Source organism: Macaca nemestrina, chromosome 9 (assembly GCF_043159975.1).
Source record: "Macaca nemestrina isolate mMacNem1 chromosome 9, mMacNem.hap1, whole genome shotgun sequence".
Classification (NCBI taxonomy): domain Eukaryota; kingdom Metazoa; phylum Chordata; class Mammalia; order Primates; family Cercopithecidae; genus Macaca; species Macaca nemestrina.
This window is the reverse complement of record NC_092133.1, coordinates 9,037,160-9,050,139: the sequence shown is the minus strand read 5'-3', so window position 1 is coordinate 9,050,139 and position 12,980 is coordinate 9,037,160. Positions and strand designations below refer to the sequence as shown.

The following is a 12,980-nucleotide window of genomic DNA, read 5'->3' as shown; positions in this document are numbered from 1 at the left end:
AGTGAGCCAGGGTCAGGGTGGGGGCCCACAGCCCGCCCTCTGCTGAGTTGGCTCCTCTGGGTTTTCAGGAAGTTGCTGTACCAAACGCTGGCCACTAACTTCTCTTTTGAGACAAGGCACTGAGGCACCAGATGGGCCAGGAATGTGGCCGACTGAGGAAAAAACCAACGGGTTTGGCACAGAGCAGCAAGGGTGGCCGGTGCTCACGGAGCCTGAGACATACTACAGACTGTGTCTCCGCCAGGCCTCGGGGAAACCCGTGAGATGAAAAGGAGTTGATCCCACTCTCAGAGGATGCCATTTTCTATTCCATTTTTGCGCCACTGGCCTGGAATTTTCCCCATCTCTAGGGAAATCATAGAAGAAAGGGAAATCGGGAGGCAGCTAAACCATCCCTCCCATCTGCCCTTCCTTTCCCATGGCCAGCCTGCGATCTTGGTGCTTCTTGAAGGGATCCCTCAGGGCCTCCCTACTCCAGGCCTACCTCTTCACTGCCTCTAGATAACTTCCTGAAGCCCCCACCTATTGTGGCCTATTCACTTCAGTTGTCACCCGCTGCTTCTGGGAAAGAAGACAAGCATTTCAGACTGGCACCCGGGCCCATCTCCTCATCATTTCCCCCAACAAACCCTACACTCCAGGTAGCAAACCTCCTATGACAGTGGAGGTCAGAAAATAATCACATAGAGTCAAAACCATCCTTGAAGAATTCCTGAACCAGCCCACAAAGTACACCTCCTCCACCCAGCTTTGTGTAGACAACCCAAAAGGGTAATTCTTATGCACCAGCGATTCTTTATAAAACTAAAGTTTAAGTAACTAGACTGCAGGAGCAAGCACAGGTAAGACCTATATGCAGAAAGGCTGGAAGTCCAACTTGCTGGGCCTTGAGGTAACCACCAAAACCCAGGGACATCAGAGCTGGGTGATGAATTCCTACAGGACCTACTCCTTCTATGTTACAGAGTAAGCTTCTATGGCCTATAAGATTTGTTGTAGGGAAGATTCGAAGAGTCAGTTTTTAACTGTGAAGAGAAGTTGTAGCTTCCCCCAACATCAGCTCTTTCACTCATTCACACCCTTGCAAAGGCCTGGAATGTTCTTTTCCTGCCTTTATCCTCATTTCACCAAGAGTCTCCTCATTTAAAGCCAACTCAAAGATCCTCTGAAGATACGCCTTCTCCTAGCTCTATGATTGTACAGCACAGAGGTACCTGAACTTTATGGATCTGCTTACACATCTACTTCTCCTCCTAAAGCCACAGACTCTCAAGCACAGCCCCAGTGTGGCTCCCCAGTGCCTAGCACAGAGCAAGGCACACAGCAGACCTTAGTCAGTGGTGCATGAATGAGGGAGTGGATTGCAAACTGCAGATAAAAGCTACAAGAGGATGTGGTGTCCCCTTGGACTCACCTGTCTTTTGTCCTTGGCAAAGGTGAGTCTTCCTTGGCCAGGTAAGTCCAACCTGGGCTGTGCCCTGAACTGTCTGCCCCACCTGGGCCATGTGGCCATGTGTGACTCAGCCAGGAGATAGGTTGGCAGAGTCATGTCTAAGACACTCTGAAAATGCAAAGCACTGTTATTGTGTATCAACACCAGCCAGGTGGCCACTTGTTCAGTCTGCAGGCAGATAATATTGTAATTGTTTCTATCTTTATCGCTTTGAGAAGTACAATATGAGAAAAATAAAAACAATCAAGGCTATGTTTAGCCCTGTGTTTTCCCCATTCGCTCAGGGAACAGAAAGCGATTTGTTGGGTCAGATCACCAGACAAAAGAAACAGGAATAGAAGCTAATTTTTAATGGCAAACTGCCCCAAGCGCTAGGCCCTCACGTCACACCGTACAAAGGGCCTCGGTAGGCCTCCAAGAAGAGGATATGGGGTGCCCCTGCCCCCTCCATTCAGTATCACTTCTGCACAAACAACTATAACTCTTTCAAGTCACAATGGCCATGATGTAGGAGTCTACTGAGCAACAGTCACTTGGTGTAGCGGAAAGGGCAAGGACCTGGGTTCAAACCTCAGCTCTGTTAGTTACTCAGTTCCTCATAGCTATTATGAGAATTAAATAGGCATCTCATACAGGGTATAGAGTAGGCTCTCAAAAGCAGCAGTCATCATAAGGATAATTAACGGTACTGGAAAACGCTCTCCTAGCTGAGGCTTGACTCAACCAGAGCTGCAACTGGGTGCCAGCCTCTGTAGAATCTGGCTGGAATGGAAACCTGGCTTCTCTGACTAGGATTTCTCAAAGTGTGGCTTCTGGGCCACCTACAGGAGCATCCTTTGGGGGTGTTTGTTAAAATGCAGGTTTCTAGACCCCGTCTCGGACTTGGTAAATCAGAATCTCTCTGGGTAGGCATTTGCATCTTAACAAGTTCCCCAGGTTATTTCAATGCAAAAATGTTGAGAAATGCTGTTCTGGAAAGCGGATGACATGGAGAACTGAGTTCTCAAACATCTGTCAGAATGGCAGCCCATCCAGACCATTCAGCCCCACTGCCCCGAAGCTTCAGGAGGATTGACAATTCTGGTCTCTACAAATTTGAATTCATAACATCACTGAAAGTTGGTGTTTTATGTTTCGGTCTGGGCCAATTCCAGGAAGAAGAATGGAGAAGGATCACTTCACCCCCCAAGTTTCACAGGACAGGATGAGGATCCTTAGGGCCTCCTTCTCAAGCTACACAACATGCTCTCGATGGAGAGCCACTAGCAAAGGCCTTAGAAGCTAATTTACTCCTGTGAACAAGATGAGTGTGAAGCCTCCCACTTTCCCCCTGAGAACACGCAATGGCCCATCAGCTGTGTCCTAAAGATACACAGAAGGGCCCCCATCCACCTGCAGCCTGACACCAAGCCGCTGGCAGACCTGAGCAGGGCGCGACAGCCCACAGCCTGAGAGCACAGCACCAGCCCATTCAGTTCTATGCTGTGCCTGTTGCTTTAGCCTTTAGGGCATGTAAAGCTTCTCCGTGTCCCCAGTGAGCATTATCTTCACAAGTCTGAAATTATACATACATGAGAGCATGTGCATTTGTGTGTAGCGCAAACACACATGAGCCTTTGCCTGCAGATAGGAGGGTGAGCCACACAGGCATCCTCCGGCCCAGTTCTCTCACAGTCTTGGACAGACTAGGCTCTTCCAAAGCTGAGGCTTGATGACTGAGCTTGCAGTTTCTGACTTTTGATTATGCCACAAAGAACAGGAGAATGAGATGCCTACATATGCAGAGACAAGGACCCAAATCCCCAAATTTGCACTCACAAGGCTCTGGTCCTGTCACTGTTTGACTAAGAAGGGCAGAAGACTGCTGTGTGCACAGATCCTAGAGCTCGAAGCAAGAAAAACACTCAGAGGAACACGAACGGTATTTGACCTCAAATGTTCTTATTTCCATTTCTACCCTTAAATTTGAAGGAAAATTCCCAGGGCCCCAGATTCTTGGGGGACTATAAGCCTTCATATATTCAAAAGATAGAGGAGCTTTATAGCCCTGGAGAGCTTGTACTATGTTTTCGATGGTGCCTTATGGTCACATAAGTACAGCAGAATATGGTTTCCAGAAAAGGTTAAGCACCTCAAGTACAGACCAAGATACAAAATGCCCCAATTAGCAAGCCTGCTGTCAGATCAGGACCAGCTGACTCATTCTTACATTTCACACCTATCTACGTGTGCTGACAATGAGTATCTCTCCCCTGCCCTGTGGGTTGGGTTGTGTGAACTTGGCCTCAGGGCCACAAAGATTCTATGCTTGGTTTGGGGAGAAGCTCACCAAATCACCAATGGGAAAATCAAGAGAGCCGAGGTGTCTTTCTGAAGGTGGTTTTGCTAAACTGATCTTATGAAAAGAATGTGGGGGTGCGGGGGACACAAGCAGGGCAATGACATGAGCTCCCCCATGATTGTCTCATCTGTTTTTAAATGGACTTGAGAGCCTCTGGCTCCCTGGAGGGTCTCTTTGCTTATATGACCAGAAGGAGACTCAATTTCAGAGCAGTGTCAGGAATGAAAGGTCCTCGGGCTTTGCCTGCCAGGCCTTAGCTTCAGGTCCTGCCCACGCACCTGAGATGGACTGTAAAATGGCAGCTGTGTCTTGGGTTGGGGGACAGCAACACAGGACACCAAGTTCCTCACACAAGGCACAAGGAATTCGGATGGCTAGAGATAGCGCTCCATCAGGACCCACATCCAAGGAAGAAGGAAGGCGGGTCTGCAGGGCTCTGGGAGGTGACAGAGGCTACTAAGGACAAAGTTCGGGGTTCAGAGCCATTACCAGGGCCCTGCCCTTACCAGCAGAGTTGTGGTGGCCCATGGCAGCTGCCGCTGCTTCTGGGAAGTCTTTGCTCTTACAAAAAGATGCCCGGTGGGATCCTCAAGGTTAAAAGCCATACCAGATGGGGCACTGGGAACAGAGGCCTCAATCTCACGATCTGCACAAGGTGGAGTAGACTAGGGTCTCATGACAGCCCTTTCGGTTCTGACCGGGCCTTCCTACTCCACCCTCCAGGCATTCATAAATGTAAGGGAACAGCTAGTATTTGCAATGGCAACAAGAACTCTGAAGGGACAACAAGGTCAGTTTGGGCCATCTCCTCTGGATTTCCAGCCTGATTGTGGGTGTGCACAGAGCATAGGAAACGGGCAGCTGCTGGTGATGCATCTCTCAACTGATGTTCACAACAAAGCTGGGTGCCATTAAACAGATGAGGGAACTGGCGACAGGCAGAGCTTTTCATGAAACTGTCAACAAATGCATATTTACTGTTCATCAGCTAATGCTCTAATAGGGTCCTTGCTGAAGCTGAGGAAGAGCATGAATGTGCATCCCAAGCACGTGATTCATCTCATGGGCTGTCACAGCAGTCCCCATCTGACTGATGGGGAGACTGGGCTTCAGAACGATGTCACATCTCCCCCATGGACACACGTCCAGCAAATGACAGAGCTCGGATGTCAAAAGAGTCTGCAGTCCCAAGGTCATGCTCTTGCAGTTGGGCCAGGCTGCCTAACTTGACCATCTCTTCATGTGGAAGGCATGGCACCCAGATAGGCTGGCAGTGGCCATTTCCTGTCCTCTGGCACTATTGTGGTCCCCTCCCCATTAAGTCAGCCCAACCTGGGTAAGAAGGCAGCCCTGGGAAGCTCTGTTTTCACTTGTCACTGGCAACACTTGTCATGTGCCAACCACATTTTACATCTACTTCCATTCTGTGCTTTATTATTCCTGAAACACTGCCTGAAACCAATGAATGGTACAAGGAAGAATTTAAATACCCTACATGGACAAACTATTTTAGAGATTTTTAAAAATCACACATATGACCATCATAAAAATAAAAATAATAAAGCAAACCTTAAAAAATCCTATATACATATACATATATATACACACACACACACACACACACACACACACTTATATATGGATATAATTTTTTTTCAATGAAAACAAATCTCATTCTAGCCTATACTGGTTAACACGCAGTCTCTTATTGGAGGACCTGGCCCAATGACCACATTCAAAATGGTTGTCTCTGCAAAACAGGAAAAGTGGCAGAGACCAAAAATTGGGCCTGAGAAGCTCTGATTTTGTTATTGCTGTCATTCATTTTGATTCATTCATTTGTTTATTTGTTCTAAGAATCAAAAACACTCAAGCTCTGATGGCCACCCTTTTCCTACAACGTGCAATCACTTTCCACTTTCCATGACAAACAGTGGCTGAGTTTAAAGACGAAAGCTACCAAATCTCAAAGCAAAATCTTTTAGTCCTCCCCAGCTCAACACAGCCAACTGGTTTACCCTGTAGAAATTAATACAGAGAGTGCCCCAGGGAACAACCCTTTTATGTACAGAGTAGACTTTAACAGACAAGTAATTAAACCCTGAAAGTAAGAGCTTATAATTAAAATGCGGACAAACCTGAACTGGGGCGGCACAAGGAGGGCTGCTATAATATTTTTACAATTCCTTTTTATACATAATGTATGATCCTTCTGCTCAAGTTTCCTCTATGTTCTTTGCCTGTGAAATAATTTACATTAATAAATAATTTATTACCATAACTCCTAAAGTAATTATGGGTTTCCATCCAATTTTTTTTAGCACATGAATTGTTTTGTTCTCTGTCCACTGACTTGTATTTACAAGACTTTTCCTAGTAGCCTTTTTAAAATAATTGGTATTGCCTTCGCTTTCTTACATATGAGTGATTTCCAGGTCTCCTCCTCGCCTGAGTGCTGAGGAAAATGGAATGTGTGGTGCCCATTGTCCCTACAATACAAATGCACTGAATGGCTGCAATTAGCCAAGGGTGGTGAATGGAGACTGCGTTCACTCCACTTGCCTGTTTCACCAAAAAAGATTAAACTAATACACGTGTGACCCTGGGTCCCCCACTGCAAATGGCAGAAGATGTGGAGGGAGCCTGGACTGAGAGTCCACATGTGGCCCTGCTTCTCCCCACACAGGATGACTCTCAGCCACAGCCTGGGCCCCTCTTTGTACCCACTAGAAATCAGAGTCAGGAGCAAGGGCTGGCTCCCTCGCCCAGTCGGCTGACCAGTGGGTGGGCCGCACCACGGAGCTGCCACCTGACCTATGTTTCCTGTGTTGAGAGCACAAGAACCAGTCACATAAATGGCTCTTTCCCAGAGCAGCTTTGTAGAGGAAATTCCGTTTCAGCAAAGAAGGTGAGCTGGGGATGCTCTGGGAGATGAGAAAGGAAGCCAAGAGTCAAAACAGCCTCTGCTGGCAGGAGCCCTGTGGTGGGGACTGAGCTGGCACCCTAATAAGGGGCACTCAATCCTGGTGCAGGGCTGGCTGGGCAGTGCTCAGCTCTACCCTCTCTGCTTCTCCCATCCACACTCCATGCTGGCTTTGTTCTCTCTTCCACACTGAGAAGCACAAAACCACTTCTCTGTATCAAGTTCCTAAACTGGGGTAGGGGATAAGAGTGGGGAGGGGCCTGGTATCCAGCTTGCAATCACAGGGCGTGAAGTGCTTTTAATTAAAAAAATAAAAAGCATAGGCCAGGCGCGGTGGCTCACACCTGTAATCCCAGTACTTTGGGAGGCTGAGGTGGGTGGATAACCTGAGGTCAAGAGTTCAAGACCACCCTGACCAATTTGGTGAAACCCCATCTCTACTAGAAATACAAAAATTAGCCAGGCATGGTGGCAGACGCCTGTGATTCCAGCCACTCGGGAGGCTGAGGCAGAAGAACTGCTTGAACCTAGGAGGTGGAGGTTGCCCTGAGCCAAGACTGCACCAGTGCACTCCAGCCTAGGAGAAAGAGCGAGACTCCATCTCAAAAAAAACAAACAAAAAAAACCAAAAATAAAATTAAAAAGGCATTGTTGTGAGTATTCGATTTATATTAGTTACGTGTTTTATCTAAGTGGGTGCAGAGGAGGCTGAGCTACTTGAAACGGTGGCATTTTAAGAAGTGACCAGGGTGCTGTGCTCCTTGCTCTACTGCACTTGCCCAGATTTTCTGCAGAACATTCGGGAAACTTGAACTCATACTGGCTTCCAGCGAGGACCCTCGCATGGGGCTCAGGAGGAAAAAATCCTGAGTCACAGGACTAACTGTCCCCAGCTCTCATGGGAGAATTCCACTGATCAGCACCAGAACATGAATCTTTTATCTTCAGGAGACAGGCTGGGGGTTGGTGATTATGATAATTTGGAGTTTTATCTTTGCACAGCATTGTCAAGAGCTAGAAGAGCCCAAAACCCTCTTGAAAAGTCCAGCCGGCCCCTCAGAGTATTCTCTTCCCCACTGTTGAAAAGCAGGCATGCCAGGCGCGGTGGCTCACGCCTGTAATCCTAGCACTTTGTGAGGCTGAGGCAGGCAGATCACGAGGTCAGGAGATCAAGACCATCCTGGCCAACATGATGAAACCCCGTCTGTATTAAAAATACAAAAATAAGCTGGGCGTGGTGGCACACGCTTGTAATCCCAGCTACTTAGGAGGCTGAAGCAGGAGAACTGCTTGAACCCAGGAGGTGGAGGTTGCAGTGGGCCAAGATCATGCCACTGTACTCCAGCCTGGCGACAGTGAGACTGTCTCAAAAAAAAAAAAAAAAAAATAAGAAAGAAAGAAAGAAAGAAAAGAAAAGAAAAGAAAAGCAGGTACACCTTTGATGAAATCTTGCTGCCTGGGGTGCACTCCCAGTTCACGGAGCACCAGAAGGGCTGGAGAGATAACCTGAGCTTCCACTAGACAGAGTGCACAGGGTAAGGCTCCTGACTGCTGACCCCTCTCTCCCAGCAAGTGCAGGAAAGGGACAGAGGCGGGAGGGAGGATGTGCGCTAGTGTGTGGCCGTCACCTTAAATCCCCACAATTTGCAAGGTGAGGAAACCTAGCCAGGAAGACGGGGTGGTATCCCCATAGTTCAAGGGCCTCCACATCTCGTGGAAGTTGGCCTAAGCAGCGCGGAATTCACTGTTCATTGATCTTTCTCCTCCACCAGAAAGAAACCTCCCTGAGGGAAGGGGCAGGGTCTGATCCACTCTATCCCTCACCAGGTGCCTGACACACAGCAGGTGCTCAAGTCGTATCTATGACAGCACATCACTGCAAATGAAACAAAATGCGGTCAGTGAAACACCTCAGTGATGCACAGCCATGCAGGTCAGGGTTTTCCTGAATCGGGGAGGGGCTGAGCAACAGAAAGATGAGGCCCATAGACAGAGAGCAGCAGAGGAGAACGAGGGGACTCCAAAGACCTCCCACCAGTACAACGGCTCCCCGCTTCTCCCTCTGCTGCCTCGTAGTGCCCTGGCACTGTCCCACAGAGCAGAAGGAAGACAGGACCATGCTGAAGAGGAGAAGAGCCTGGGACGGAGGCACTGGGACCCCGCCAGCACTTCCTAAAGAGTCACTCTGTAAACAGGAGTCTGGAGACACAGCGTAGTCCCTCCTGGAAACCACGGCCTCCCCGGTAGAAAGCAGGTTGCTGGGCTCCGCAGCCTCCGATAGATTCTCCTGGGCCATCTGGGCTTTTCCCCACAGACCTCCTCTCCCCGGGGCCTCTGCCTTGGTCTCTGGGCCTCAAGACCTGCCCCTACAAGGGTGAGTCTCTCTGCCATCACAAACCCACCACACATTCACCTTATTGTAACTTACATAGTGCAAAGACTAGAAATCCTTGAAATAAAGACTAACATCTCCACAACCCAGTTTACTGGTCTGGCCCGGTTGACAGCTAAAGTTTAGGCAGGGTTGAAGGGTTGGGCATGCCAGGGCCTCTCTCTCTTTCCCAGCATGACACAGGAAGGAAGCTCAAAGGTGAGGCTGTCCCAGGAAGCAGGCAATGAGGCAGGCTTCTGAGCTATGTGTCTGGGGCACTGAGGGTTTGCTGAAAGCCGTAAACCATGGGGGAGGTATTCAATCCTGTGGGGACGGGCCTCCGAAGTATGTCATACGGAAAACCAGGGCCAGCTGATCTCCCTGTCTCCATCTTCTTCAGCGGCAGCATCAAGAGCACCGCCACATGTCCCAGAGCCATGGCATATGGTTGAGAAGAAAACAATCTCCCTTCATCGCCCACCTGAGTCCAACTCTGCCTACTGAGGGAGCTTGCAGAGGGCCACCTCACTAGACCTCAGTTCTCCCGTATGTGCATGAAGCCGCTGGCAGAGCCAGCGGGGCCCGGCATGTACGAAGCCTGGCACAGGGCTCAATCTAACATATCGCCTCATCTACAGCAACTGTATCTGAAGAAGAAAAACAAAACACCTCACGTGCAGGAAGGACCGAGAAGGAAAGGCAAGGGAAACTCTGAGGTCTGACCAAAGTAACCTTCGAATCTGAAAGCCCACAGTCGTCATCCATCATCCAAGAGTGGTTTCTGAGTCCACATAGACGTTACAGAAACTCATCCGGCAAGACGTCCCCAAAGGTGGGCAAGGAGAGCCACAGAGGGACACTGAGAGGTCAAACAATGCCCAATCACCTGAGGCACCAAGAAATCAACATAATCAATGGTCATCTTTTTTGTCCCCTATAAAAAACAGTAATTCACACTTGCACAGAAACAGAAGATCAAGGCAATCTTCTCTGGAAGGCATGTCAGCAAAATGAATCAAGAGCCTTAAAAATGTCCCTGCCCTCCAGCCTGTCTATTCCACTCCTGTAAACTATCCTAGCAAATCATCTCAAAGGCAGACAAGGAGTTAGGCACTTACACAGTCACTGTTCATCACAACAGCAAATAAAACAGCCCCTTGACCCACCAGCCTAGATGTAGTTACATCACTAAAGACATCCTGACACACTTACCACACAATGCGGTACTGTAAACCATTAACATGCATGGAATGAACAATTTTAATGCTGTGGGAAGATGATGGTAACTACTCCAAGTGAAAAAAGCAAACGAATATAGTTTTACATAATTATATGTTCATCGTGCAGTGGGCTATATAAAAAATGCTAAGAACATAAACATACACAAAAACATCAACAGTAACTCTCCCTGGGCACTGGGGCTATGAGAGATTTTTACTGCATACTTTACACTATTGTGCATTTTCTGAATGAAAAAAAATCAACATGAATTACTTTAATCATCAGACAGAAATTCTCAGTGTTGGAGTTGTAAACCACACATTAGTGCCCGTCCCTTCACTCAGGCACCATAGGGGACCAAAATAGTTAAAACACACAGAAGAGTCCCGGGGCTGCTCTTTTTGAACTTGTGTCCAGAAAGTGCTTTGAGCGTCTCACCTGGAGGACTCAGACCCTGGCTGGAAGGACTAGGAGGACAGCTTCCAGGACGGCCTTGAGTACTTACCCATAATTCCACAAGAGAAAAGTGTAGGTCCTTGACTCATCTTCTTTGGCGTGTGCTGAAAACAACCAGAAAAGCTATTCACTCTTCAAATCATAGGAAGCATGTTTTGCACTGACTCTCTACTGATCCCTTCTAAAGTCACAATAAAAGGGTGACTGTCCTTTGCCAATGTCAGATCAGGGAAAGGAGGAAAAGGTATTCAAAGAGAAAACATCTGCACAGAATTAGGCCCAGACTTTTTGTCCCAAATCTCTAGTGAGTTATGGAGTCCATTGAGTTAATGGGCTTTGAAAACACACAGAAAGCCCCATCACTTCTGACATGAGGGGATTTTTCCACATAAGAGATGTGGAGGCGGCCCAGGGGCAGGATGGATGGTAAACAGTGGAACAAGCTTCCTTGAGCTGGGCTGAGAAGAGACCAAAAGAGGAGGGGACCTCCCTGGGGACACGAAGAACCTCAAGTAGGGAGCAGAGGGCCCCAGGTCCGACTCCGAGACCCCTCCCTTCCAGATCCAGGGAGAACAGCTCTCCCGCTCTGGTGAGAAGCATGGGGAGAGCTCAGAAGGGCTGGCCTCTGCTCTGCAGACTGTTTTGTGGCTACACTGAGGCCCCCTGAGGCATTTTCTCTGAACTGAAACAGAAACTCAAGGGTTATACTTGGTCTCAACATAACAGCGATGGCTTTTGAACTCCTTGGCACTGTATTTCCACAATGGTTTCCTTTCCACTGTAAACATTCTACATCTTTCCTGATGCCCCCCGCCTACCCTCAACTGAACGCTATGGCCACTGGGCAGAAAATAGGCCAACGAGGCCTAGAAGAACCCCAAATCCAGGGCACTTGCTCCACGGCTACACAGTAAGCTGGGTGTAGAATATTCTGGGGGTTCCTCATGCTAGGTGATACCCAGGTCAAGAGGCTTGCCTGGTCCTCTCATGAGCAGAGACTACCCAGCCACAGCCCCAGGAAGCAGCTCTGCCTCAAGTGCTCCGAGGCTCCCTCACTCACTCGCCCACTCGCTCAGTGGGCACGGGGTGGTGATTCTTTCTGGGCGGGCTGTGCTGGGGGTTGATCGTACAATGGTGAAAGGAGCTCTCAGGCCCAGAGAAATGAGCTTGTCACAGAAGGCTCTAACTTCTGAAAGGAACCCCCAACACTCCCCATCAAAATGACACAAACAGACAAGGCTTCCAGGCTGGTAAGTGGACGAGGGCCCAGGTTCTGGCTCTTTAAGGCCTGGCAGGACGGTGGGGCTGACTGGGAACACCTGGCCCATCCAGGTAAGAGGGTGGCAAGCACCTGGCACCAGCTCCCTCACCTCATCCCCATCTACCCAATCCAGGGACCTCTGCACGAGGTCAACACTGTGTTCATCCCACAGGGTTACTAAGGGTCCATCCTGACCAGCCTGGGGACACAGAGGTGAAGGAGGACTCACACTTCATGGAAGACAGTCACAGACAAACTACGGGGAGATCGGGGCTGGAGGGGATGTCCAGGGCAAGTGTGCTGGGATGGGGGTGGACACCGGGGCGGCCTCCTGGGAGGGATGCCTAGACAGGTATTGAGGACCACAGGAGCTTCTAGGGCTGAAGGGGAACGGGGCAGTCCTCCTACAGGTCGCCCTCCTCAGTTTAAAATGATCCTAACAGTATCATCACACTCGGTCACCCTCCTGGATTCCACAGTGATGTAACCATCCCCTCTACCACCATCTGTGGAAATATCTGGGAAGAATTCAAAACGGCTGCACCTGCTTCCTCCCATCCCCCGCCACACAATCCCAGCTGAGAGGTGCAGCTGAGACCACACCAAAGTCATGCAATGGAAAGTGGATGACAAGCGCATGAGAGCCCTGCTGCTGGGGCTGCGCTGCCTGCACAGCCGAGAGCTCAGCCTGTGGATGCCAGGCAGGCCCCCAGTTCCCAGGTTCAGAGAGGGAAGTCGGGCCAGGGTCTGGCTTGCCAAGGGAGGTGGCTCCCAGCACTAAGGGAACACCTGGGCATAAGGAAAACACCCCCTGGGGAACCCCGGCCCCCAGTCCATGCCTGCCAGGTGGGAGAAGGCAACCCAGGCTGGGAGGCCACAGAGGCCACACCAGGATGGGGGCTGGGGAGAGCAGAGAGAGCAGGAACACTGGAGCACCCTGTGTGCTTCACTGGC

At 49.5% G+C, this 12,980-nt stretch overlaps 1 protein-coding gene across 1 annotated transcript in view; it reads right to left on the bottom strand.

Moving 5' to 3' along the window:
* The window catches only part of LOC105470177 (family with sequence similarity 53 member B), an 87,781-nt gene that overhangs the window by 66,354 nt on the left and 8,447 nt on the right, over positions 1-12,980 (bottom strand). The window contains exon 2 of the mRNA XM_024789336.2: positions 10,815-10,869. Coding sequence (XP_024645104.2) covers positions 10,815-10,869 — 55 coding nt within the window. The remainder of the gene's footprint in view (positions 1-10,814; positions 10,870-12,980) is intronic.